We start from the raw sequence: 22,999 nt of genomic DNA on the forward strand, positions 1-22,999 counted from the left end.
CTCTTAATTAATATTGATATTTAGAGGTGGCGATTCTCAATTTTCTATTTCCCATTTAAATAAGATGGAAAAAAAATTTTTAAAAAATTTAGAATCTTATTGCTCTAGCACGAATCAGTGTGAAGATATAAACAAAACATGTTCTTGTAGGAAATTTTACGCTCTACAAAAATGATGTGAATAAAGATTTGCGTAAGGTAAGTCGTTTCGGAGTTATCAGGCCTCAAACATCGAACCGTTTGAAATAATGATGTTATTAATTTATAAATGCTACAAAACTGAGTCATATCACTTAAATACACAATATTATTGATTTTAAAATTAAAACTATAGACCTCCAATGAAATTTTAAGTAATAAATTTCATTAATCAACGATATGAGTCAGTTTTGTAGCATTTATAAATTAATAACATCATTATTTCAAACGGTTCGATGTTTGAGGCCTGATAACTCCGAAACGACTTATCTTACGCAAATCTTTATTCAGATGTTTTTTGTAGAGCGTAAAATTTCCTACAAGAACATGTTTTGTTTATATCTTTACACTGATTCGTTTTCGAGCAATAAGATTTGAAATTTTGGAAAAATTTTTTCCCATGTTATTTAAATGGGAAATAGAAAATTGAGAATCGCCACCTCTAAATATCAATATTAAGAGCTCATATTTTACCGAGGTCATTTTTGAGGGACACTCGAAGGATTTTTCAATGTTCTTCGAAAAAAAAAATAGTCGGTTTTTTTGAAACACTCTAATGTGTATACAAAATTGAAATTGGATATCGATGCTTCGCTACAAGTCACTTTAAAGTTGATAAAAATCTATAGGTAGGATTCGTTCGATTTCACCGTACGATTAGTCGCAAGTTGTGCGAAAGATTTTTTTCTACAAATTTACAGAATCGGTGCTATGTTGTAAAATCAAGTTTCGTAAGGAGGTAAAAAGATAAGAAAAATTAAGCATTTCAATGAATTTATGGAAAATAATGTTTCAAATAAAATTTACAACTATCGTATGGTGAAATCAAACAAATCGTCTAGTAGATTTTAACAATTTTTAAATAATTTGAATCGGAGTTTATCGAAATTTTAAATTTTCGTCCCAGTTTAATTCCGACCAGATCCTTGCAGCTTACGAACATATAATAATTTGATAAATAATCGATGCACGACTATCTCATAATAAAATTAATAAAAAGTGTACAGATGATTTATCGGTTCGGAAAAATTAATGATGAATCCATGCGTGTAATCATCATACGCAGTATATACCTATGGAACGAATAGATAGAAGAAATTTGGTACGGCGACGTCGCGTAATAAAGTTTATAGCCTTCCCCTTCCTCATTCTCTCCTTGCAGACCGTCCGAATAAAACTTTTATTACGTAACCCACAATGATCAATATGTAAAAACATGCGGCATGGCAGCGAGTCGGACGAATCGCAGCCCCAGAACTCAATGTTAGTTGTTCTCTTGGCTTACAGACATAGAAGCTGTAGCTGTATTTAAGCTGTTTATAATTATAATATTTGGTTATCAACTATCAGATTTAAAGAGCTTCTTTCACTTTGTGACAGTATCGCCTCGTTTTTGCATAGTTTTTTGCCTTATGTAAACACGACACGTGGTACTTGACTGATTGAAAAATCACAGTGATTCAACCTGTAATACAAAAATTTATACGAAAATAGGAAGACGGAAAAAAGTTTGCGAAAAATTGGGCTATAAGCGTTGTAAACAACCACGATAATATCGCATGGAATAAAAAAGCGGAAAACACGTTTTATAAAAGGCGATCGTCAAGTCGCGTGCCATGCGATGTGAAAATAATTCAGCAGCTTTGACGAGTTGATTACCTTCCGATCGATCACTCTCGTATAAAATTAAAAAACATACTATTATCTTGGTTTGTCAAACTTTCGGTGTAGCCGAATGAACAAAATTTTCACAATTAACGCACACATCGAATACCGAAATGAAATTCTTTGGAATGTCGGGAAATTGAGTAAAAAATGTTGCCAACTTTAGCGGAACGAAGTTTGTTAATCAGGGATGAGACGAATATGAATTGCGGGATGAAATAGTTCACGTCGAACACACCTCGCAGAGATAACAATAAAAACGAAAACAAAACAAATACTCACTGATATCAAGGGGGGAGTTACTTCCTAATCGGTATAAAAAGCCGGAAGGCAGTTCTTTATCATCGAGTTCGTAGTCGTATTCGACCCTTGACAGGCCCTTTTTTATGGGGTATCTTTCGAGGAGCGCCGGCATTATAACGGCGGCAACGTCCTCGGTCAGAAAACTAAACGCAATTGCAGTGATAAAAATTACTTGCACCCTCATCACCCGGTAAAAACCACTTTAATAACGTGTTATATATGTATAGGTGCAGAAAAATGATTGGTTAATTCTTTGTAAACAAATACGATCGTCGAGTAACGCGTAATTAATATTTATGACACATTGAAAAGGGCGAGAGCATGATATTGCATATGATATGCAGCGGAAGAGCTCTTCACTGTCACATTCCTGCGAACTGACTGACGACGCCGATGAAACGTGATTCGGAAATTTTTCTGCACACTGACAATGAGTTGAAGGTTCGAAAGTTGATTTTTTTTTTTTCTCCATGTTCTCTTACGTTCCACTTCATTCATTCTTTACTTTTATTTCTTTTTCTTTTTATATGTACATATTTATTTTTTTTCTTTTTCTTTCCTACACACTATTGCATCGTAAACGAAAAATCCGATCTTATCGTTAGTCCAGCGTTATGACATCTGCCTTTTTAAGTATATACGTGTATACGTATTATATATGTATTATATATGATATGACATTGAAGGTAAGCAAACTCTCACCCACGCGCCACACATTATTGTTAAAATATATTATTACACTGCAGATTTCCTATTTATTCTTATTTTTCTGTTTCATTCTCGTTTCTCCTTCTTTATCCTTTCGTTATACGCAATTTTCATTTCTCTCTATCGCCACCTCTGCGCGCAACGTTTCCACATAATCAATTATGCATTGTCATTGAAATAACGTTTCGTATTGTACATATAAATATATATGTATTTGACACTCGATAACCGTGAGAAGAATAGTTTCCGTTTACTGAACCTCGGTCGGTTTGTTCGCCTTTCTTATCCAGGCTGTCAGGTGGGGAGAAGAAAACTAAAAAAAAAAAAAAAAGAAAAATAAAAAAAAAAAATTATAAACCACGTGCAGCAGCATTTACGCAATTTTTAGCGTACGTTCGCGGATTATTTTTTTTCTTTAATTTCTTTTCAAAATACGTATAATATTCACATTATATAGAGTGCTGATTACTGCGCAATTATTTATCGCTTCACGCAATGCTCGTATTATATGTATGTATATAATATGTTGTATATTCCCAAGGTATAATTACAGTTACAATTTGAACTCACGACGAACTGCATTTGACACGGGTCGTTGACTTTTTTTAATACAGGATTTCTTCTTCTTCTCGCTTTGTTTGTAATCATAACACTTGAGAATGATTCAAGAGAGAAAATTGATGATTACGTACCTACTGGGTAAGCTGATTACTTACGTTCTTACGCATACGTATGTATGTACAATTTGTATGAATTTAAAAATCTGTTCTTACACTCTATACTATTTATATACACAGATGCGTGTATACATATACCATTGTTTCTTATTTACGTGTGTGTGCAATGTGCATAATACAATCGTTGACATTTCGTGATGTGCCACGTTATATAACAGTAAGGTTATTTGCGCAAATGACCAAGATAATCTACTGTCTATCTGTGACATTTTGCGAAAGTCATACGCCAACAAAAAGAATCTTAAAGACTGTTTCATTTTATAATACCGATCGACATATCGAACGAAGTAGTAAAATTTCACGCCATTTCTTTATAAAAACAATTGAAAATCCATCTTCAGATATCACGATATACGCTAATACACTTGTGCTCAAGTATAAGTGTGAATTTCTGTACGATTTGTTTGTTTGTTTTTTTTGTTTTTTTTTTATCAGTGAGAGGGTCGCGACTTGAAACACACCAACACAGAAATACGCATTGACGTCCGAGTGTGGACGTCGAAATAAATAACATTTTTCACGGGGAGTGTTAATATTTTGAGCAAATATTGATAGAAGGCCGACTAACAACGGCATATAACTTATACACACAAATGTATGTGATACGTATGATGTATATTATATGTGTATAGAAGAAGAGGAGAAGGAGACGAGATATTTTATTTTCTTTTCTTTGTTTTTTGGTATTTTTTGCGGTTTTTTGTTCTTTTCTTTTTCACATCTTCGGTTTAGATTAGATTGTATTTCGTGGTTTCCGAAGCCGACAAGTTTTATTATCATTATTATACGACATCGGATTTCACCGAACACCGTCTAAATTTCATCTCGATCCACGCCGAAAAGTAGAGAAAAATATGAACGAAAATAAGGAACATTACCAAAGTTTTGCCAAATTCTGAGCTACATATGTAGAATAACGATTCACGCTTATTGATTTTTCTCCGTCTCTTCTCTTTTCTTCTGTTCTCTTCTCATTGATCGTCGCGTATATCGTTAAACGATGACGTTTGTTTGGCATAGAAAAAATAACACGCGTTCTAAACTTTGAGTGCTAATTATTGTTACAAAAAAAAAAAGTAAATAAATAAATGTACAACGCGGGGATTTGGACCAATCGAATCTCAAAATTTCTCTATAATATTGCAAATAATAAGCAACCATATGTCAGTCAAGCTCTTGGTCAAGGTTGTAGTTTCTAATCACAAGGTGATTTCTCTCCCTGTCTCCATCTCTCTCAGGATGCGAAGCAAAGTTTTATCGCGCTGAGCCAACATTGTTCATTCGAGAAATGAAGAGAAGCAAAGAAGTAAAGAAGGAAATAAGGAAAGATTGTAGAGATTTGAGTCTTATGTTCCGCTGTATACAGATGCGGCTGAAGGAGGTTATACATGCAGGGTGTTTATAATAGGAGAGCGTTTTTACAGTTTATTTGACATCGATAAACTACCCGGCCGCTGAACATTATCTTATGTACAGAAAGGAAGAGAAGAGAAAAGAAAAAACGGCTGAGCTACAAACGCACATACACGCAACGAACGCGATGAAAAGGAAAAAGAAAGATGATGTGCAGCTTCGGCTCAGACTGCAGGTTGTTTTACATTTCAAAAGCCTCGTCTCAAAGAGAAATCCCGAAATCTACACCCATAATGAACTGACAATGAACGACCAAACCTTGATTCGGATAGATCAGTTTCTCTCTCACTTTCCCCTCTTCATTTTTGTTTTTCAGATTACTCCAAATGGTATCTACTGCTGAAGAATATACGAAACAATGCAAGCAATAAAACGAACGGCAAAAAACAGAGATGTTTTTTTTTTTCAGTATACAAGCATAACGAGCCTAAGTATACGTGACTGAAATCTGCAGGAAAGTCCGATTGTATAGTTGTTGATAGAAATGATTGTATGACAAATGGATAAAAGAAGATGAAAAATATGAAGAAGAAGAAGAAGAAGAAAAACATCTTCGAGAACATGAAATTGCTACAGACGCAGATATTTATCCAAATTATGCCAATCTTCTTGGACGCGACGACGGGAGCCGAAGAACGATGAAAGGTTAAGTATTTTGACCTCAAAATCAGGGTCGAACCGCGTATCATCAACCCCGGCATCAGCATCAGCGGGGCGCGTTATTATAAATATTGTACTCAAGGACACATTTAAACGTTTCTGCAGGCAATCAAACAAGGCATATCGTACAGAAATCGTAGAGTTGTTACGTACGTGCACATGTGTACAAGAACAACAACAACAACAGTAATAATAACAACGATGATGACGATGATGACGATGATGACGATGATAGCGAGAAATGAATAAGTAAATGAATCACCCGATTACGTTGCATATGTATAGACGAATGGCGTATATTACGTAAACTGATACTTCGGTATAAACATTTGTTATTTCTTTTGAGACGCAGAGTGCATCAGGGGCACTCAGGGGGTGTAAAGAAGAAGAAGATCACGATCGTTGAAGAGTGTCAAAAAATCGCGTCGCTTAATTCATATTGCAACAGGATGGATGAACGAATAGAAGGAAATTATTTGAAATATTTAATCCTGCGTTATCCGGAAGAGGGAGATCGAAGAACAATAAATGTAAGATTTTAATTTTATTCATAGTCTGTAATATTTTGTTAAAACCAGCATATGATCGTAAACGAAGACGAGTAAAAATGCAGCCTGACGATTTTTAACTGTTTAAAAGGTTCGATGCCAGAGTAGCCTAACCCACATTGTCGATAATGCTCACTTCGGCTATCCTAACTCGTTTAAGATAAGCCTTATGTACGATGTGGGTTAGGCTACTCTGGCATTGAACCCTTCACATAAGGGTGCAGCAGTTTGAAAAATGAGAAACGGAAGATGAAGAAGATGAAGAAGGAGCGGAAGAAATAGGAGGAATTCAACGGTGCGTCGGGACAGAAGACACGCACATACACATGCAAGCGCACAGAGTCCAATAGAGCGAATTGAAATTTGGCAAGATTGTCGACGCGTGTTTCTTCCAACGAGACGTGCAGGGCAATTCAGCAGCGTCGTCGTTGCCGATTGCATCATCAAGGGTGCCATTATTCGACGTATAACTTGATATTCTTTACCGTCCCAAGCTGATATAATACACGTACAAACACACGAGCAAACATACACATACAAATGCAACCACCGTGCACGCGTGATATTACCTTCTTTTCTCTACACTCGGCATCGCGCACACACACACACACACGCAAATATGGTATACACGCATAGGTATACGAACTCTTATCGCGGATAAGCCGGAGAGGAGGAGAGAAGAAGTAGAGAGAAGAGAAACTCTCGGCGCGGATATAAGAAGGAAGAGAGAAGAGAGAAGAGGAGGGAAGGGAAGGGAGGGAAAGGGAAAATACGACCACCGTCTCACGGTTCCACCCTTCTCTGAGCCTCCGCCACTTCCTCTCCTATATATATATATATATATATATATATATACATACATATGTATACTTTTATCCATATACTACAGGGGATGTCGGCGCCGTCTTTGGGCAACAACGACTACAAGGCGCCGAGACGCCGCAGCATCCATCCAGGGAATGATAATGGTACAGGCTCTGTATAAACCGGTGCCGTTTTATTGTCTCAAAACTATACATGGGTACGTCAAAACGTACGGGAATAATGATTCGAATTTTTTTTTTATTCATTTTGTTGTTTTTTTTTTGTTTTTTTTTTTTTGTTTTTTGTTTTTACAGAGAGATCTGACTTTTGCACGAATTGTATGCTTACCTGGCAGGAAAAAAAAAACATCGCAAATTGAACAGACTATTTAAGGTCGATAGCAGGCTTCGACTCGCGAAAATTTTGTGAAAAATTGTCCCTGTAGTCTTTAAAATAGCATAGTTAAGTGAACGAGTTCCAGAGGGAGTCAAAATTTAACGAAACTTTTCCGTTCGATTTCATACAGAAGCCTTGTACTCAGAAATTTCAAATTGAAAAAATAGATGCAGATAAATCCGATCGCATAATTTGTATAAAAAAAAAAAAAAAACAATGTTTGTTATGAGAATATAAGAAAAAAAAAAGGGGGCCATCCTCTTGAAATCGTGAAGTTTGAGCTTCAAATAAAAAAATTATACCGCAATTAGTAATGATCACGTTTTTTGTATCTTTTTTCTTAATGTATCGTTAAAAGCAACAATTTTCAAAAAAAAAAAAAAAAAAAAAAAACACCTCATTTGGTCAATTTTTCAAGATGTCGTCAACTTTCGTAGATAAATACAAAAATTCATACCTCAAGAACAAATGGATGAAAATAATAAAAATAAAAAAAAAAAAACGAGTAAACTTCTCTGTTTAGAAAATTTTGATGGAATCAAAAATTAGAAACTATGTGAAAAAGATGACAAAAAAAAGTCACCTAATTGCTGGTCGATACCCTTGAAAGCATGGATAGTGTCGTATCCAAAACCTTAAACTTTTCTTAACGTTTATGAAACTGACATAACCAAATGAGTACATCTACAAAAAAGTATAGTAATTTGGTGCTCTTGCGTTGCTGAAAAGTAACGCTATCGCCAATTTTATTGCTGCTTAATTATTTTGAAAATGGTTTTTATGCCGACTTGCTACTAGAGCTAGCTAAATCACCATTTTCGAAAAAAATATGTACAGCACTAAAATCGGCGACAGGACAACTAATGGTCAACAAAAGAGCACCATATTGCTGTAGTTTTCTTGTGGTTTTTGTACATTTGGTTTGTGTCAGCTGAATGGACGTAAAGAAATATTAGATTTTAGAGGCGCCACCATCAAAGTAGTGTCGAAAGTATCGACAAGCAATCAAGTCAAAAAACGGGGCGAGTTTGGAAACATTCGGTCCAGTTGGAAATAGAATATGACAAAAATGAGGGTGCGCTAGAGTTTTCGATTAATTTCCAAGCTCGAATCAATGTCCGTGGAAAAACGGTGAACCGGACCCCCGAAACACAAACGAGAAACACAGGACACTTGGTCAAAAGGTTATAACTCTTCTGTCACCGACGTATAACAGCCTGGAACTGGGGGAAAGGGTGGAACGTCCCGAGGCTTGGTATGTACGAAATACCGCCAACCTCATCGACCATCCATAACTGGCTGCCAGAGGCAGGTGATTGCTTGGTATCGTATTGCACATTGTACCCAGCACAGCATGATGGCCATGTGGTTGTTACGGGTTGTTGGAGACAGGCGATGATCGCGCGCGGTACGTTTAACGTATGGGTTTATGCACATGACGCACGCTTTGGGTTAAAAGGCCCAACAACGTCTTGTCAGAGGCAAACTCCGACCCCTGTGCATTCGCCGGTCCAGTCTCTGGTATAAATGGTACACGAACGGTTCACGAACCGCGTTATTATACATAGATACGTCATGTACTCGGTTCTTTATCGTGTACGTTGTATACTTTGGGTGTACAAGTTTTGTGCCATAAACCGTAACCGGAAAAGTTTGATGGTAGTGTAGTAATAAGAACTGGTAGAAATAAAATGAGCAAAAGAAGAAGAAGAAATATACGGTAGAGATTCATCTTTAAAACTAAAACTATAAACTTGTAACGCTAGAGTCCTGATGACGATTCTAACCGTTTATAATGCTACGTACACAACAAAGTATTGCACTCCAACCATTGTGGTTGAATGGTGGTTGAAACCAAGGAGGATAGGATTGGATGAAACTTAGTGAGTCACTGTATCGAAATTGGGGGAAACCATTCCTTACAATGTTCTACGGTGAATCAGACATTCGCTTCCGACTGTGGATTACAAGATATAAACTATACGGGGATGAAAATAAATTGGTGTGATATTGAATCTCTGGACCTAATGCTTCTCCTCTTCTTACTTCTTGTTTCATATTGCACCCTATGGTCAACTCCCTGGGGGGTTGCTAATTGCGCAGGAACTTTGTACCGAGATTCCATTAGACAGAGGGAGAGTAATAATAATATCCCCCAAGGAATATGCTCCTCAACTCCACAGGCATGAGGACTCCTGGGGTGCGATCATGAATCCTCCTCTCCATCATTACCCGAGAAATTGTGAAAATAAACTACTTTCGCACAAATGTTTTCTTTCAATCTCATGCAAATATAGGAATATTATACTGTACAATTTTCTTACATTTGCGAGCTATATACATACCGATTACACAAACCATATTATCTGTCAGACCCTACGGTGTCCTGTAGGTATCTAAAGCATATATTGGACGACCATTAAGCCGCGTAATTTCGAGCTGGTTGAGGGAAAATGCGGGGAGCTTCAGCCATGACTCTCGTTCTCGCATTACATAACTTATTGTTACGGCTCTCTTGGTACGTATCTATGTATCTATGTACATACATATGCACACCCATGTATGTAGGCATTTGTAATACCGAAAGTGCCAAAGGCTGCTACTCCCGTTGCTGTTCTGTTCCCGTTTCCCGCGACGAGTTGAGCCAACAAAAGTACCACCACCCTTACTTTTCCTTCCTTTTTACATCCCCATTCCATTCCATTCCATCCCTTCCCACTCTCTTCTCTTATGTTCTCTGATCCGCAGGCAGAAAACCAAGGAATATATACTTTGATTGTGAAGGATTAATTTCAACAGAGGGAATAAGAAAAATTGGAGAAAAAAAAAGAACCACAAAATACGAATCAGTGAACACAATTTTTCTACATCAGCTGCTTTTTCTGTTGCTCTGTAATTACTTTATACCACTGAATTTTCTCATCTTGTTTATAATTTCTTATTTACTTTCCATTTATTCTGAACGTTGTAGGTAACAGGTTGTAAAATAATTCGCATTATAGATATGCAAATATACGTCTATAATCGAATATAGAGCATAAGAACTCTCTATCGAAAGTTTTCTAATATACAGTATAATAATACTCAATGTTCAAGAAAAAGAAACACGTGAGTTGACCAGGAAAGAAATGATACAATTGCAATACTATTCAAAGATTGCGATCATACCACGCGATCGGCGTTGTTATACATACCCATAAAATCATAAAGTGTGACTAACTAAACTCTAAGCAATAACAAAAATCTCTAGTAATCAGTAAATAACTCAGGCCATTTCTTTGTACACAAGTATTATCCACATATATGTATATTATATAAAAAAAATTATTATGCCACACATAATCGTGTCATTAGACTGCTCAGATTTTAATCTCTCCCATTTTTTTCTCTCCCTCTTTTTTCCTAAAGTTTCTACAGTTTATGTAAATGTTTAATACCGCGTCGTTACATCATAGAGTGCACTGTTATTATAACACCGATAGCTGATTGATTTGAAAACGCAATCGGCACCGACAATGAGAGACGAGGACAGGGGGGAAGGGGGGGGGGGGGGAGGGCGAAGTATTGTAGAAAGAGAGAGGTGGTCATAATTCGTAATCGGGACACAGTAGCCCGGTTGTAATAGTTATAATTATTATTGCCCGACGCTTGACGTTCCGCAAGAGCAGTTATAATGCCGAGGAGAGTTTCACGTGGATAAAACTTTTTATCGACTAGGTACTGCTACTGTACTGCTGCTGGGCTATTGCACTCGGCGACTTACGAAGCTGACCGGTATGACGTTATATTCGCACTCTCAATTATTTACCCGATATATCCAATTCCACCTCCTTCTATCCCGAAATACGTACCGTAACGTAACAATTGGACAGGTTGCTCAACCCCGGTTGTTTTCCGCAGGACCCCCAGACACGCACCTATATAAACTACGCTCCTATCCGACATGATCGTCACAATTCATTAAGTCGCTACACAGCAGTATCATACGTTTAATCGACAGTGATAATTCGGTGATATTGTAGAACCCGAGAACATGACGTCCAAGGTAAAGATACTTGTTGGCTTCTGATACCGTCTGTTTTTTAATCAAATGATTTGCAACAGTTTTTCTCGCCCTTGAAATACATGAAGCTGAAGCTATAAGCCAGAGTTAGAAGCAAAACGTGTTGAACTTTTTGGAACTAGAAAAATCCTGTTTAATTCTATCCTCATAATTCTATAAAAGTGTTGGGGGTTCAAGGTATGTCACAAAATTTTATTTTTGGACTTCACTAACTTATTCGAACGTTAGAACGTTTGGCTGCTAATTCTGGTTATTGGCTTCAGCCTCGGTTGAAAGACACATTCTCGCGTCATTTCCATGAACACTTGATCAAATTTTACCGCTGACTCGTAAGGTTAAATGGTAGGCAGATAGCGTTGAAACAAAGGTTTGAGAAGTGTCGCTGAAGCTGATCCACTTATAAATCTATAATTGAAAGAGTCTTACAATTAGTGATCCGGGTAGAGATATTAAAGCATTACGAGGCTGAAGTTAGTAACGACAACGTACTCAAACGTCGAGGTAAAAAATCATTATTGTGCAATTTCCGAATGGCTTTCGGGGTGTTGACTCTTCGAAATATATGAGTATGTTTTGTTTATCATAGACTACTAAATTTCGGTCAATCCTAGATGTGCGAAGTAACGATTTTTCCTAAAGCTGCGCGGTTACTCTAACGTTACTAACTTCATCCTCACAAGGCACTCAACTTGAATTCTGAACACTTCGCAACATTAAAGACATCGGAGAAATCAGATTACTCTACAATTTCTACACTATAAAAAATCCATAGTCCTTGTTCGTTTCCGACGAACAACAGCTTACTTCAAACGTGAATGAATTGTACCGAATCATTACAAGTGTCGTCATTCTAACTTGGCAGACCTTCGTTCTATAACGTTATTGTTTCATCGCACTGTTTTGGCCTGATTCTAACAAGTCCCATAAGCCCCCGATCACGAAACTCTCGACCTTAAAATAACGAGCTCCAGTTTCGACTTGAGAAAAAAATGGTTAAATCAACATCGAAACAGTTCCAAGTCATCGGTTTATGCAATATCCATTAACGCGCGATAACTTGCCACGTATTTTCCTATCCCTTCATTCGCAGATGATCCTTATTGCGGCTGTGGCGATAATAGGAACGCTTATGGCGGTGGATGACGCATCGTGTCACAAGGCGCATTCGCACCAGCATTTCCACGGTCCCGTGGTAGGACCGCACCATGAAGTATCATGGAAGGGAAAGCACGGTCACCATCACGTCGACTACGTCGCCCACCCGAAATATGATTTCGGATACGGAGTCGAGGACCACCACACGAAGGATTTCCACAGCCAAAAGGAGCACCGAGACGGAAAGAACGTCGCTGGTGAATATTCCCTCCACGAGCCGGGCGGCAACGTGAGAACGGTAAAATACCACGCCGACAAGAGTGGATTCCACGCTGTGGTCCACAACAGTAATGGAAACGATCACTCCGGTGGCGGACACGGTCACCATCACCACTAAGTATTCCAAACTAAAAGAAAATCAAGACGGCGATGAGCCGAATCGCATCGTCGTCAATTAACTCACGCTGTCCAATGATCGTACGATAATTATTGCGATGTAAATATACCCGCGTTGTTGATTGTTTTTGCTCTTTTACTCTGTATATAAATCGTTGTTATTGTACAATTGTACCATCGAGATCAGTAGACGACTGATCAATAAATTGTTACCGTTTTTTCTTCTCTGAGATGAACGAATTATTTTTTTTTTTTTTAATCCCCTCCCCCCACAAAGTTTCCATTATTATTTACACATGTGGGTATAATTTGTGGCCTTTCTCTTTTCACTCCGAAGTGAGTTGTTAATAGTGTTAATGATTAATAAAATTAGTTTCGGAGATATATAAGGTCGGCCGGTTGTGTGTGTCAGGCACAGCTAGTGCACACTCGAATCGAGAAGAAACCGGAAGTTGAGCGTTCAGCGTTGAACACACCCTTCCTTCGTGGGCAGGGAACACCCCCGTTCAATACTTTCTTATACCTATAACGAATGTCTAGTATAGAATATCGTTCTTTCGTTCGTTGCGTAAGTGGGGAAATACCGTCTCTCTTCTTATATTTCGACGAATCTCCTTTTCTGCGTTGCAAAAATTGTATACAAAAGTATACACGCAGTTAGTACCTGTGTGCAGAGAAAGGGAGACAAAGATAGAAAGAGACAATGAAGGTGAACATTTCCTTGAATTACGGATAAATGCCACCTATAACTACCCAGCTCGCCACTTTGGCGACAAAAAAATATCGATACATGGGAAATTACGAGCAATTTATGAGCACTCGTAATAATCAAATCCCAATTTTTGAGCTCAACCGGTCGAGTAGAAATCAGCAATTTTGAGTGTGGGGTTCAGTTACGTAAGTAGTCAGCCCCCGCTGCTAAAAAAATATGATGATAAGAAATTGAAAATAGCAGAATTATGAGCTATCGATGAGCTTTTGGAATAATAAAATTCCGAACTTTGAGCTGAAACACCTGTGTAAGGTAAGACAGTAAAGGAACGGGGGAAATTTTTTTTTGTAAAATTACAAAATCATTAACTATTTATGAGCCTTTTGGATATACTTGTTTCGAATTGATACCCACAACCCCAAAGACTCACCCTTTAAAAAGCTGTTTCTGTTAGGAGAGAACTAGTATCAAAATCAACATATTTGAGAAGGCTTTGACTGGACATCGTGGTTCTGATTTTTTATTTGCAGAACTGGACTTCAAATCGACGTATTAGCAAAATCTTTGATGGTAGAATATTCTGTAAATTCCAAGCAGCCTTGATTTCTGAACTGCAACCACGGATAAAAACAGAATTCCGAAATACTCGCTCATATCGTAAGTGAATTTGCTTCGCAATTCGTCGAACTCAAAAATTTATGCTTTACAGATATTTTGCAATTCGCAAGGTTCCAAGATAAAGCGACCTGAATTTTTTCAATAATAGTTTCATTGAGTTATGTACAGTTGACCTTCCGTCATCATCCATTAATCTCAATGGTAGTATTTTTACATCATCTTATGACGTGATCGGAATTTTTCATCGATAGAACGTTAAAATTCATGTTGAAGTTCAAATTCATCCGTTTGTCAATCCGAATGTAGTTACTGTTGATCCCAAGTGTGTGACACGCAATTACATCGTGAAAATGTATTTCATCCATTTTGTGATAAGGAAACTGTACCGCGTTTCACATGCATGAATTCAGCTGATTTTCAAGGAGATTCTCTATTCCGAATATATTTTCCGCATAAATAAGCCATCATAGCCGACATTTTTATACCGATACAGGCGATTGTGATCAAAAAGCTCATTTTCGTTTTTCAGAGCAATTTCATTCTTTTATAGTTACTAGAAAACCAAAACAATACGGGTCTTTTCGCGATATCGTGTGTGGGACAGTCCGTGCCAGATCGCCGAGTTTTGTAATTCACCATTCATAATTCAATTGAAACTTTTTCAGGTGGTCGTGGTACCTTCAAAACACTGAATTCTCAAAAATAGCATCTTTCATACCAATTTGAACCACTCGTACCCTTGAGAATTTGATTTTCGTATAAATCGACGCCTGTTGGTGTAAAAAGTTTAAACACGTGACTGTGAAAAGACAGAGACACAGAGAAAGTTAGAAAAATCGTTTTGAAAGCGAGCGATCGTCCCAAATTGATGACAGGTAGTATTAGATTGAAATCAAATAGTGTTAGATTGATACAAAAAATATTCTATAGAAGTATACAGTGCATTTTTTTTTTTTTTTTTACACTGTACTTGCACACGTTTGATATACATAAAATTTATGTATTTCTACTCCAGAATTAAGTGAATTACTAACGAGGATATAGTTTTTTTTTTTTATACGTACTAGCTTTTTTCACCACCACCATATAATTCGGTAATTTGGAATGACGAAAGGGTGCAACAAAACTTTGTAACATCATTTACATACATTTCTTAATATTCTTCTGATGAAAGAGCCGAATTCTTTTGATATTTATTTAATTCCGCAGTGGAAATACGTGCGTTGTATCTGGAAAGCGTGCAAGACGGCGTTGTGGCCGGCAATGTCAATTTTCTTGCAAATTTTCAACTCTTACGGCTTTGCTCACTTTCCGCGATTCCCAGGATCACACTGTTGCTGTGTTTTACGTTTGAGGACTATGTTTTTCCCGATTTTCTAATTTTTCTAACGGAATAAGTTTCGGTAGTTCTGACCCTAGGTAACCCTAGGTAACGGGGGGAGGGGGTGAAAAAACACCCCACGCGAAGTTAAGTTTCCCGCCGCAAGACAACAACTTGCGTTTTCGACTCGAGAAACTCACAAATTCAATTTCATTAACCGAGAGTAAAAAAAGTTTTTTGTCCCACGTGATTCTTTATTAAAAAAACGAACAAAATGAAACCCTGCAGGACCATGAACGATGCGATGTACCCGAGAGATGGAATTTACAAGATTGGAGCTTTTTTTCATCCCCCCTTACTGAAGTAGATGGAAAAAAAAAAAAAAAAAAAACAATAACGTTATCGTTTCAGGGCTAAGAACGGTCCGTGAAGTTTTCAGGTTTGAAACGTTATAAACTTTAACTTCGGTGACCAACTGCGAAAAAACATATTTTCAACTTGTCGGTGGCAAGAGCTGACGTCGCAATTTTCGCTCGATTATAAGCCATTGATTATTATTGAACGCAGAAAACCGTAATTATTCAAAAATGCCTTATTAAATACTTTCTATGGTTGTGTAGATTGTCAGCCTTAATTTATGGTCTGATTTACCCAAAATATGGTGGTTTTTACCATTTAAATAGTCGCAATGACGTTTTGGATGCTTTATTTTCACCTTAAATGAAGGTCAAGGGCAATTTTTTGAATTGCTTAATTCTGTGCGTATTTAATGCATGTAATGAAAACATGATGTCTTGTCAGCTCATAATTCAGCGTATATTGTACTGTCAGAAATTTTTCAAACATGTTGGTTTTAAGACTAGTTCTCTCACATCGGAAACGGGTTCTTCAAGGTTGGGTCGTTGGGGGTTGTAGGTGTCAATTTGAAATAAGTATGTCCAAAAATCTCATAAACAGCTCACAATTTTCCAAGTATCGATGTTGTTTCCCCAAAATGGAAGGGTTAGGTGCATGCAGGTAAAAATGCCGTTCCTTCTGCTCTTCGACAACAACATTAATAAGAATTGTCCAAACAACAGCAACAATCACGAGATGATTATGATGATGATGACGATGATTCTCGGTAATTTTCCCAATTTGTGGAAACAAAGTCTTCACTTCTCTCGCTCTCTATCTCTTTATTTCTTGTATAATTTCATTATTCCCATTTCATTCATTACCTTGATACACCAATGCTTACAGCAAAATCGACGACGATTATATTGTTATATTATTAATAATCATCCTCGCGATATCTGTCTGAATTATGTGAAACTCATCAGCGCCGATCGTAAAGTATGGGCAGGCTGCCAGTCTAATACAACCAAACAACCGAACTTTGAGTTTCGAATTACGAGAGAAGAGGTAGGCAGGTACTTGGGTGGTTATCGACACTTTGTGCTAGCCAGCGACTAACGATCAGTGGCACGTGCCGAACGCTCCGAAATTCCCGACTAGCTAGCTTGCACCTCGAACAGCCTGAATATTTAAAGATCTATCGGGCGTACAGTCAAGTCGAAAACAATATCCAGACGAGAGAATAATAATGGAATAAATAACAAGCAAGTGCTATCGAGGTTGATCGAGTTGAGTTTGGTGGAAGAAAAAATATTATTCGGAACAGCAAAACAAGAAATCAACAGATTTTCGCGCTGCAAATAACGGATAAAGCGCTCTGAATTTATCAGGGACTTTTCATCATATAATTCTATTCTTCCTTCTTTGGCTGTGAAAATAACTTTACCGTACATCTAATGTCAATAAATCATATCCATGGTTTCGTTTGAATTGATTAATTGACATGGTCAACAGCTTTTTTTCGTTCCAAGAGAGATGGATAGTTGTTGGATAGAACTGATCAGAACTTAATTCACTCGATAAATCTACCCCGCTGTTAATCAGTTTTTTCGTCGTGCCAGACTTTCGAACGGACTGTACACCTGATAAAACTTTAACAAATCTTGTTAAGGAACTTTCAGGCCAAGGGTCCACCTTCCTTTATTCCCCCCGGTAATTGATGTGCGAACGGCGAAAGAGGATCGTTAATATTCAATCAATGATCGGTGGAGCAATCTCAGACTCGAGTAGCAGAGTGGCCATCAGGGTAAATGTGATACTGGAAATGGTTCAACTGTTATCTCAGATATTTCAGTCATTACTGGCAGCAGTCGCTGAAATATTTTAATCAGAGAGTTCCGGGCGCGGATCAAAGGAACTAGCGCTGTGGGATTAATCGATTAATTGTTTTTCCCATCAATTAACCGACGGTTTTTGATTCATATACCGATTGACCTGCAGAATAATTGTGAGGCAGCTTCGATTGATCGATTAATCGAAAAAATGAGTAATCAAAAAAGTCGATTAATCGAAGCTGCCGATTAATCGATTAACCCCACAGCGCTAGAAGAAACTCTGAGCGCATTGACGCTGCGTCAAGTTGTTGGCTGACCCTACACGGACCGATATCACTGCGCACTGAGATTGTCGCGATGCTGCTACTACTTATTTCCAGCTGCTGCGGTGCAGATTTTTGTATCAAATCCTGAATCGCGATCAAGGACGAAACATTAACCATAAAGTGACTTTCACAAGGTAAAGAAAGAAGAAGAAAAAACTGGAGCTTGGTTAGCCGAGCCAGTTTAACGGATGAACGACGTTTAAAAGAACATTTCACGACGCGAAGCAATCGAAGTGAGTGAAGTAAGTAACGAAACCGTTTGAATGCCTCAGAACCCTAGAGAACGTATGGTAATCGCTTGGTCTGTCATCTTCTTAACCGCCTTGCAGCGAGACTGGCAATCGTACTTTTTCCTATTAGTATAATAATCACAAAATTACCGGGGACGGGGTTGTTTTTCAACGTCTGTCTGTCATTCGTTCCATAATTCATACAAGTTTATTTCTCCTTGCCGACAGATAATACACATGTACGACTAAAACGATGGTTAAGGTTAAAGACATCGATACATTTATCCGCCTAACGTAAGTAACGTCCAAGAAGTTTGTCCAGCCAAGTATATAGACGAGCAATCAATACTTTTCACTGATGGAATTGATCAATACTCTAGCATAGTTTCAGCGTTACACGTGCCTGTCCTTAAAGCAATTAGGACAGCAATAGCGAGGATGAGGTTGAATTATTTCTTTCCACTTTAGCCGTTTCGATTTTCGTTACCGCAAAGTTCGTCATTTCGCGGTAGCTTCTTATCCAATTATCATCCTCCCGAATAGATGGGCTTTTTTCTTCCGCGGTGCATCGGTATCTCATTCCGTGAATTTCTCAAGGCACACGCGTACGCAGTCCACCGTGAAGGTGCGACAGACGAAACACATTCGTGCCGTACAGGAATGTGAAAATCTTTCTGTAGGCCGTGACAGAGAAGTGGGGGCCGCCATATTGTCTGGCCACCCCGCATTGCGCCAGTGAACTCGGAGAACCACGAACCAACCCCGGCCCCAAGCCCCCCACAACCACAACCACCATCCATCCCCCCCTTCGACCCTCGAGGAGTTTATATATTACCAGCTAACTACCATCCATCCCTGCATGCATTGAGTTTCACTTACTGAATCTACACCATCTCATGCACAGGAATCGTCTTTGATGGAAAATCCGTACAATCTGCATCGTGTATTTCAATATCGGTACTGGGACCACCGTCCGTAAGTGTCGCAACTTGCGATACAAACGTCTACCATGTATTCCCTCTACGGTGCTGCTTTAATCCTCTTCAATTCTTCCCCAGTACAATGTATGGCTTAACCATCGATACTGCAACAGATGTGTGAATCGTGGAAAATCGTTCAAACGAAAGACTTTGGGTGTACAGCCAATATTTGTTCATATTGTATGATCACAAACCGTTAGAAAGCCATTTATAAAAGTGAATCGATGCGCGGGATTTGAAGACCAGAGAGTTCTTATCTCTTTCTCTCTCTCTCTCTCTTTTTCTCTCTTTTTAAACCGATCCATTAATCAGCGTCATCATCCAAGGCTCGCGAAATTGAGAAGGAGGGAGTCAGAACTTCCGAGTGTAGCCGCTGCTGGCTGCTGGTTGAAGAGTAAACAAGTGTGTAGAAACTACACAATAGATCCTCTTATATATAATTGTTCAAACCCTTCGTTTTGCCGGCAGTCGACTGACTGGTTGTGCATTTAGCTGCCGCATCCTGGCTTTTGTGTTTCGCACATAATATATACCCACACAGCTGCAGCGTGGCACGATCATTCAAACTACGATCCACTGACGATGAGAGGAAAATATATGTACGATGAATGCATGCAGGTTGCGAGAGGTCTTTGGAACCTCGATAATAATAGCTACTCTTACTGTTCAAAATACAGTAGTCAAGTGTTGAGCACTTCTGTATGCTCTCGGTGTGATTTTTGATAACTTATATTAACCTCGAGTCAAGGTTAAAAACAATTTTTCGTCATGTGTTTGAATTTTCTTCAGTGTATAAACTTCTCCGCATCCTTTTGCTTCACTTTTACGATATTGAAGTAATACATAGTTTCCTTCACACAACACTTTGCTCCGTAGCAGAGTTTACCGCTGAATTTCAGATGATTCTAAAATCTCGAAACTAGTATTTTCCTAAAAACTTCGTCGTCGCATTGGCGTTAGAAATTCCGACCTCATACTTGATTTACCAGATTGTTAGGAATGTTCCTCTCGACTCAGCAGCCGCAAGCAGGCCTTCAAGTCTGGTGGTAACATAATTGGGAAATGGCTGCAGCACGCTTATGCCATGATCCATCCGCATCACGCAGACAGTCGGCTTGCCCAGTCAGTTGTTGTTGAGGGTCTTCACCTCTCTTGGTTCGTTCGTCTATCTTTTCTTCTTTCTTCTTTTCTTTTCTGTTCTGTATCTGGTTCCAACCTGCTTAGACAGTCCGCAACTCCCCTCTTCATGTACCATCTTCTTCTGTCCATTCCGAACAACGTACGCTTCCTTTCACTAATTGATGCTCGTACCGTAAATTCTCCTTCTCTATTCTCTTTTCCTTATTCTTCCATATTTCTCGTGGCGAAGTAGGAGTAGGAGGAGAAGGAGGAGGAGGAGGAGGAGGTGGAGGAGGAGGAGGAGGCTGATGTGGAAGAGAAGGGGCGAGCGAGCCCGACCCCAGCACATCGTCCATTCCATTCTACCGGGAGCAAATTGATTTTCTTGGCTTAAAGAGGAGGGTTCGGTTTCCCCGGTTGGAGAACAGACATTCAACCCCGCCACGCGAGTCGCTCTCCAGCAACGTCCCCGCGGCAAGTAAGACCCGGGGGAGTCGAATAACGGCGTTGAAGACGAGTCGGTAACCTTTAATAAAGCCTCCAGCTTGAGCAGCCAACATCAGCCAAGAATCTTTGAGATTAAAGCCTGTCTTTCCTCTTTAGCCTCCTACTCCTCCTTCACCTTCTCCGCCTTCTCCAATTCGCCAGCACCATTTCCTCCACGGCTTTGGATTAAAAGACAAGATCTGTTAGCGGAGGCGAATAAATCCGTGAATATTGAGAGAGAAAAATTTCTCATCTCTCTGCAGAATCAATTATAATACACCTATACTGTTCCAAATTTCAATCTTAAACTAAATCAAGCTTCCGAGAAATCTACCGGGCGCGTTTTTTAAAATCTGTGCGGATAGAAACAGAAAACGACAGAAAGAGGATCAAAGAGAAAAATGTATGAATGTGCGTGTATAAATCCGCGCACCGCAACACTCCATACCTAGTTCCTACATCATCCATCAAGCGAGGTTTTGGTTTACTTTTAGCTATACATGCATACATACATATGCGGATGATAGCATACGTATACAGAAGTAGAGAGAAAACACCTCCGGAATTAACTCTCGCAGTTTTACGATCCATCCATAAACCAACGTTCTTGTTTCGTGTTTATTACACGTCACCCTCCCCCTTCTCTTCCGCCACCTCTTTTACTTACACATGCACACAACAGTTCTTCGACTCTTAACTCATTTAAACAACTTCTCTGCTGTAATGATTCCGAAGAAAACTCGGCACCGGGCTAACCCTCGTCTATAATTAGAAAAAAAAATACCGCGTGCCGAAAAAGACGGGGAAAGAGAAAGAAAGACAAAAAAACAACACAGAATTAAACAGCCAACTTATAATTTATCGCCGTGACTACCGTTTTCTTTCATAATCACCATGCGTATACTTGCATAATAATATCTAAACACGCCTAATATACAATATCATGACGAGTGTATACCTTGCCGTATATCGTGATCTACAACGGCCATAAAATTATAGTAGACAAATTCTAAATTCATCATAGTTGCAGGAAGGCAAACGATGACTGGACAGGTACAATTTATACAAGGACTACCGAACCCGACGAGGTTCGTGAGATATAACGATCACTGAAACACTGAGAGGAGAAAACTCGAGACTGTTTAGCAAGTTAATTAGATCGATTTGATTTATGACTCGTCCTAATTTTCACTCCTTTTACCAATTACCGTGTAAACTGTAGCTAGTCAACTTGTACATTTGATCTCCACCCACAACTGTTGTCTTTATACACCGTTATGTATGGCTATGTAGAACGAAATTTAGTCGGTTGTTACTATAGGTGGCCAAGCAAATACACTATAACGTTATACCATACCGTACCGCAACACCGTGACGCAGGTGCTGGATGTGAAATACATACGTGGAGTAAACGTAGGCATGTAAAATTGAAAATGAGTGCAGCATTGCGCACGTCCTTTCACCTGCGCAACCCCTGCTGGCGCTCACCGGTGTTCCCATTCCCCCTCTTGTTTTTAACCCATGGCTCCAACCTCTCAGCATTTACACTCACAATCAGTACCGAAACCCTTCGCACATAAATTTAAATCAAACGGATCGTTTCTCTCCTCATCTTTCGACAATGCAAGTGTTATCATTTTCGATCTATCCTCAATGAGGTTGTAATAACAGTTCAAGTTCATTGTGTACATAGAACATAGATACTGGGTATTATTGTAAAATCCATCAATTTTAATCATGTGCTGAATTAGAATTTTTTGTATTGACCATACGTATCAAAGGATGCAGACAGACGTTGGAGACGTTAATCTAATTCGATTTGTACCTTGAAAGATGACTTAGAAAATGCCCACGCGACAAACCGGCGTCAAGTCTACCCCGTAACCCATGAAGCGCGAAAACCGAAGGAGGAAAATAAACGTGCAGCCGTGCAGGAGGGTTTTCAGCAGGCACTCATTCCAGCCGCGCTGTCACTCTCTCGTTATAATACCGCGCCACTGTAACCGAACGATGCAGGCACGCGTCCGTTGCTTACAGTGCAGCACGAGTTG

The 22,999-nt window shown here is 38.8% G+C and overlaps 2 protein-coding genes across 3 annotated transcripts in view; one reads left to right on the forward strand and one right to left on the reverse strand.

Moving 5' to 3' along the window:
- LOC124181285 (protein kinase C-binding protein NELL1-like) overlaps positions 1 to 22,999 on the reverse strand; it is a 79,911-nt gene that overhangs the window by 28,923 nt on the left and 27,989 nt on the right. The window lies entirely within an intron of this gene.
- On the forward strand, positions 11,344 to 13,215 carry LOC124181286 (cuticle protein 19-like). Its single transcript, XM_046567685.1, has 2 exons — positions 11,344 to 11,476; positions 12,585 to 13,215. Exons 1-2 carry the CDS (start codon positions 11,465 to 11,467, stop codon positions 12,984 to 12,986), a joined length of 414 nt encoding a protein of 137 aa, XP_046423641.1. The 5' UTR covers positions 11,344 to 11,464; the 3' UTR covers positions 12,987 to 13,215.

Source organism: Neodiprion fabricii, chromosome 4, assembly GCF_021155785.1.
Source record: "Neodiprion fabricii isolate iyNeoFabr1 chromosome 4, iyNeoFabr1.1, whole genome shotgun sequence".
NCBI classification, from domain to species: Eukaryota; Metazoa; Arthropoda; class Insecta; order Hymenoptera; family Diprionidae; genus Neodiprion; species Neodiprion fabricii.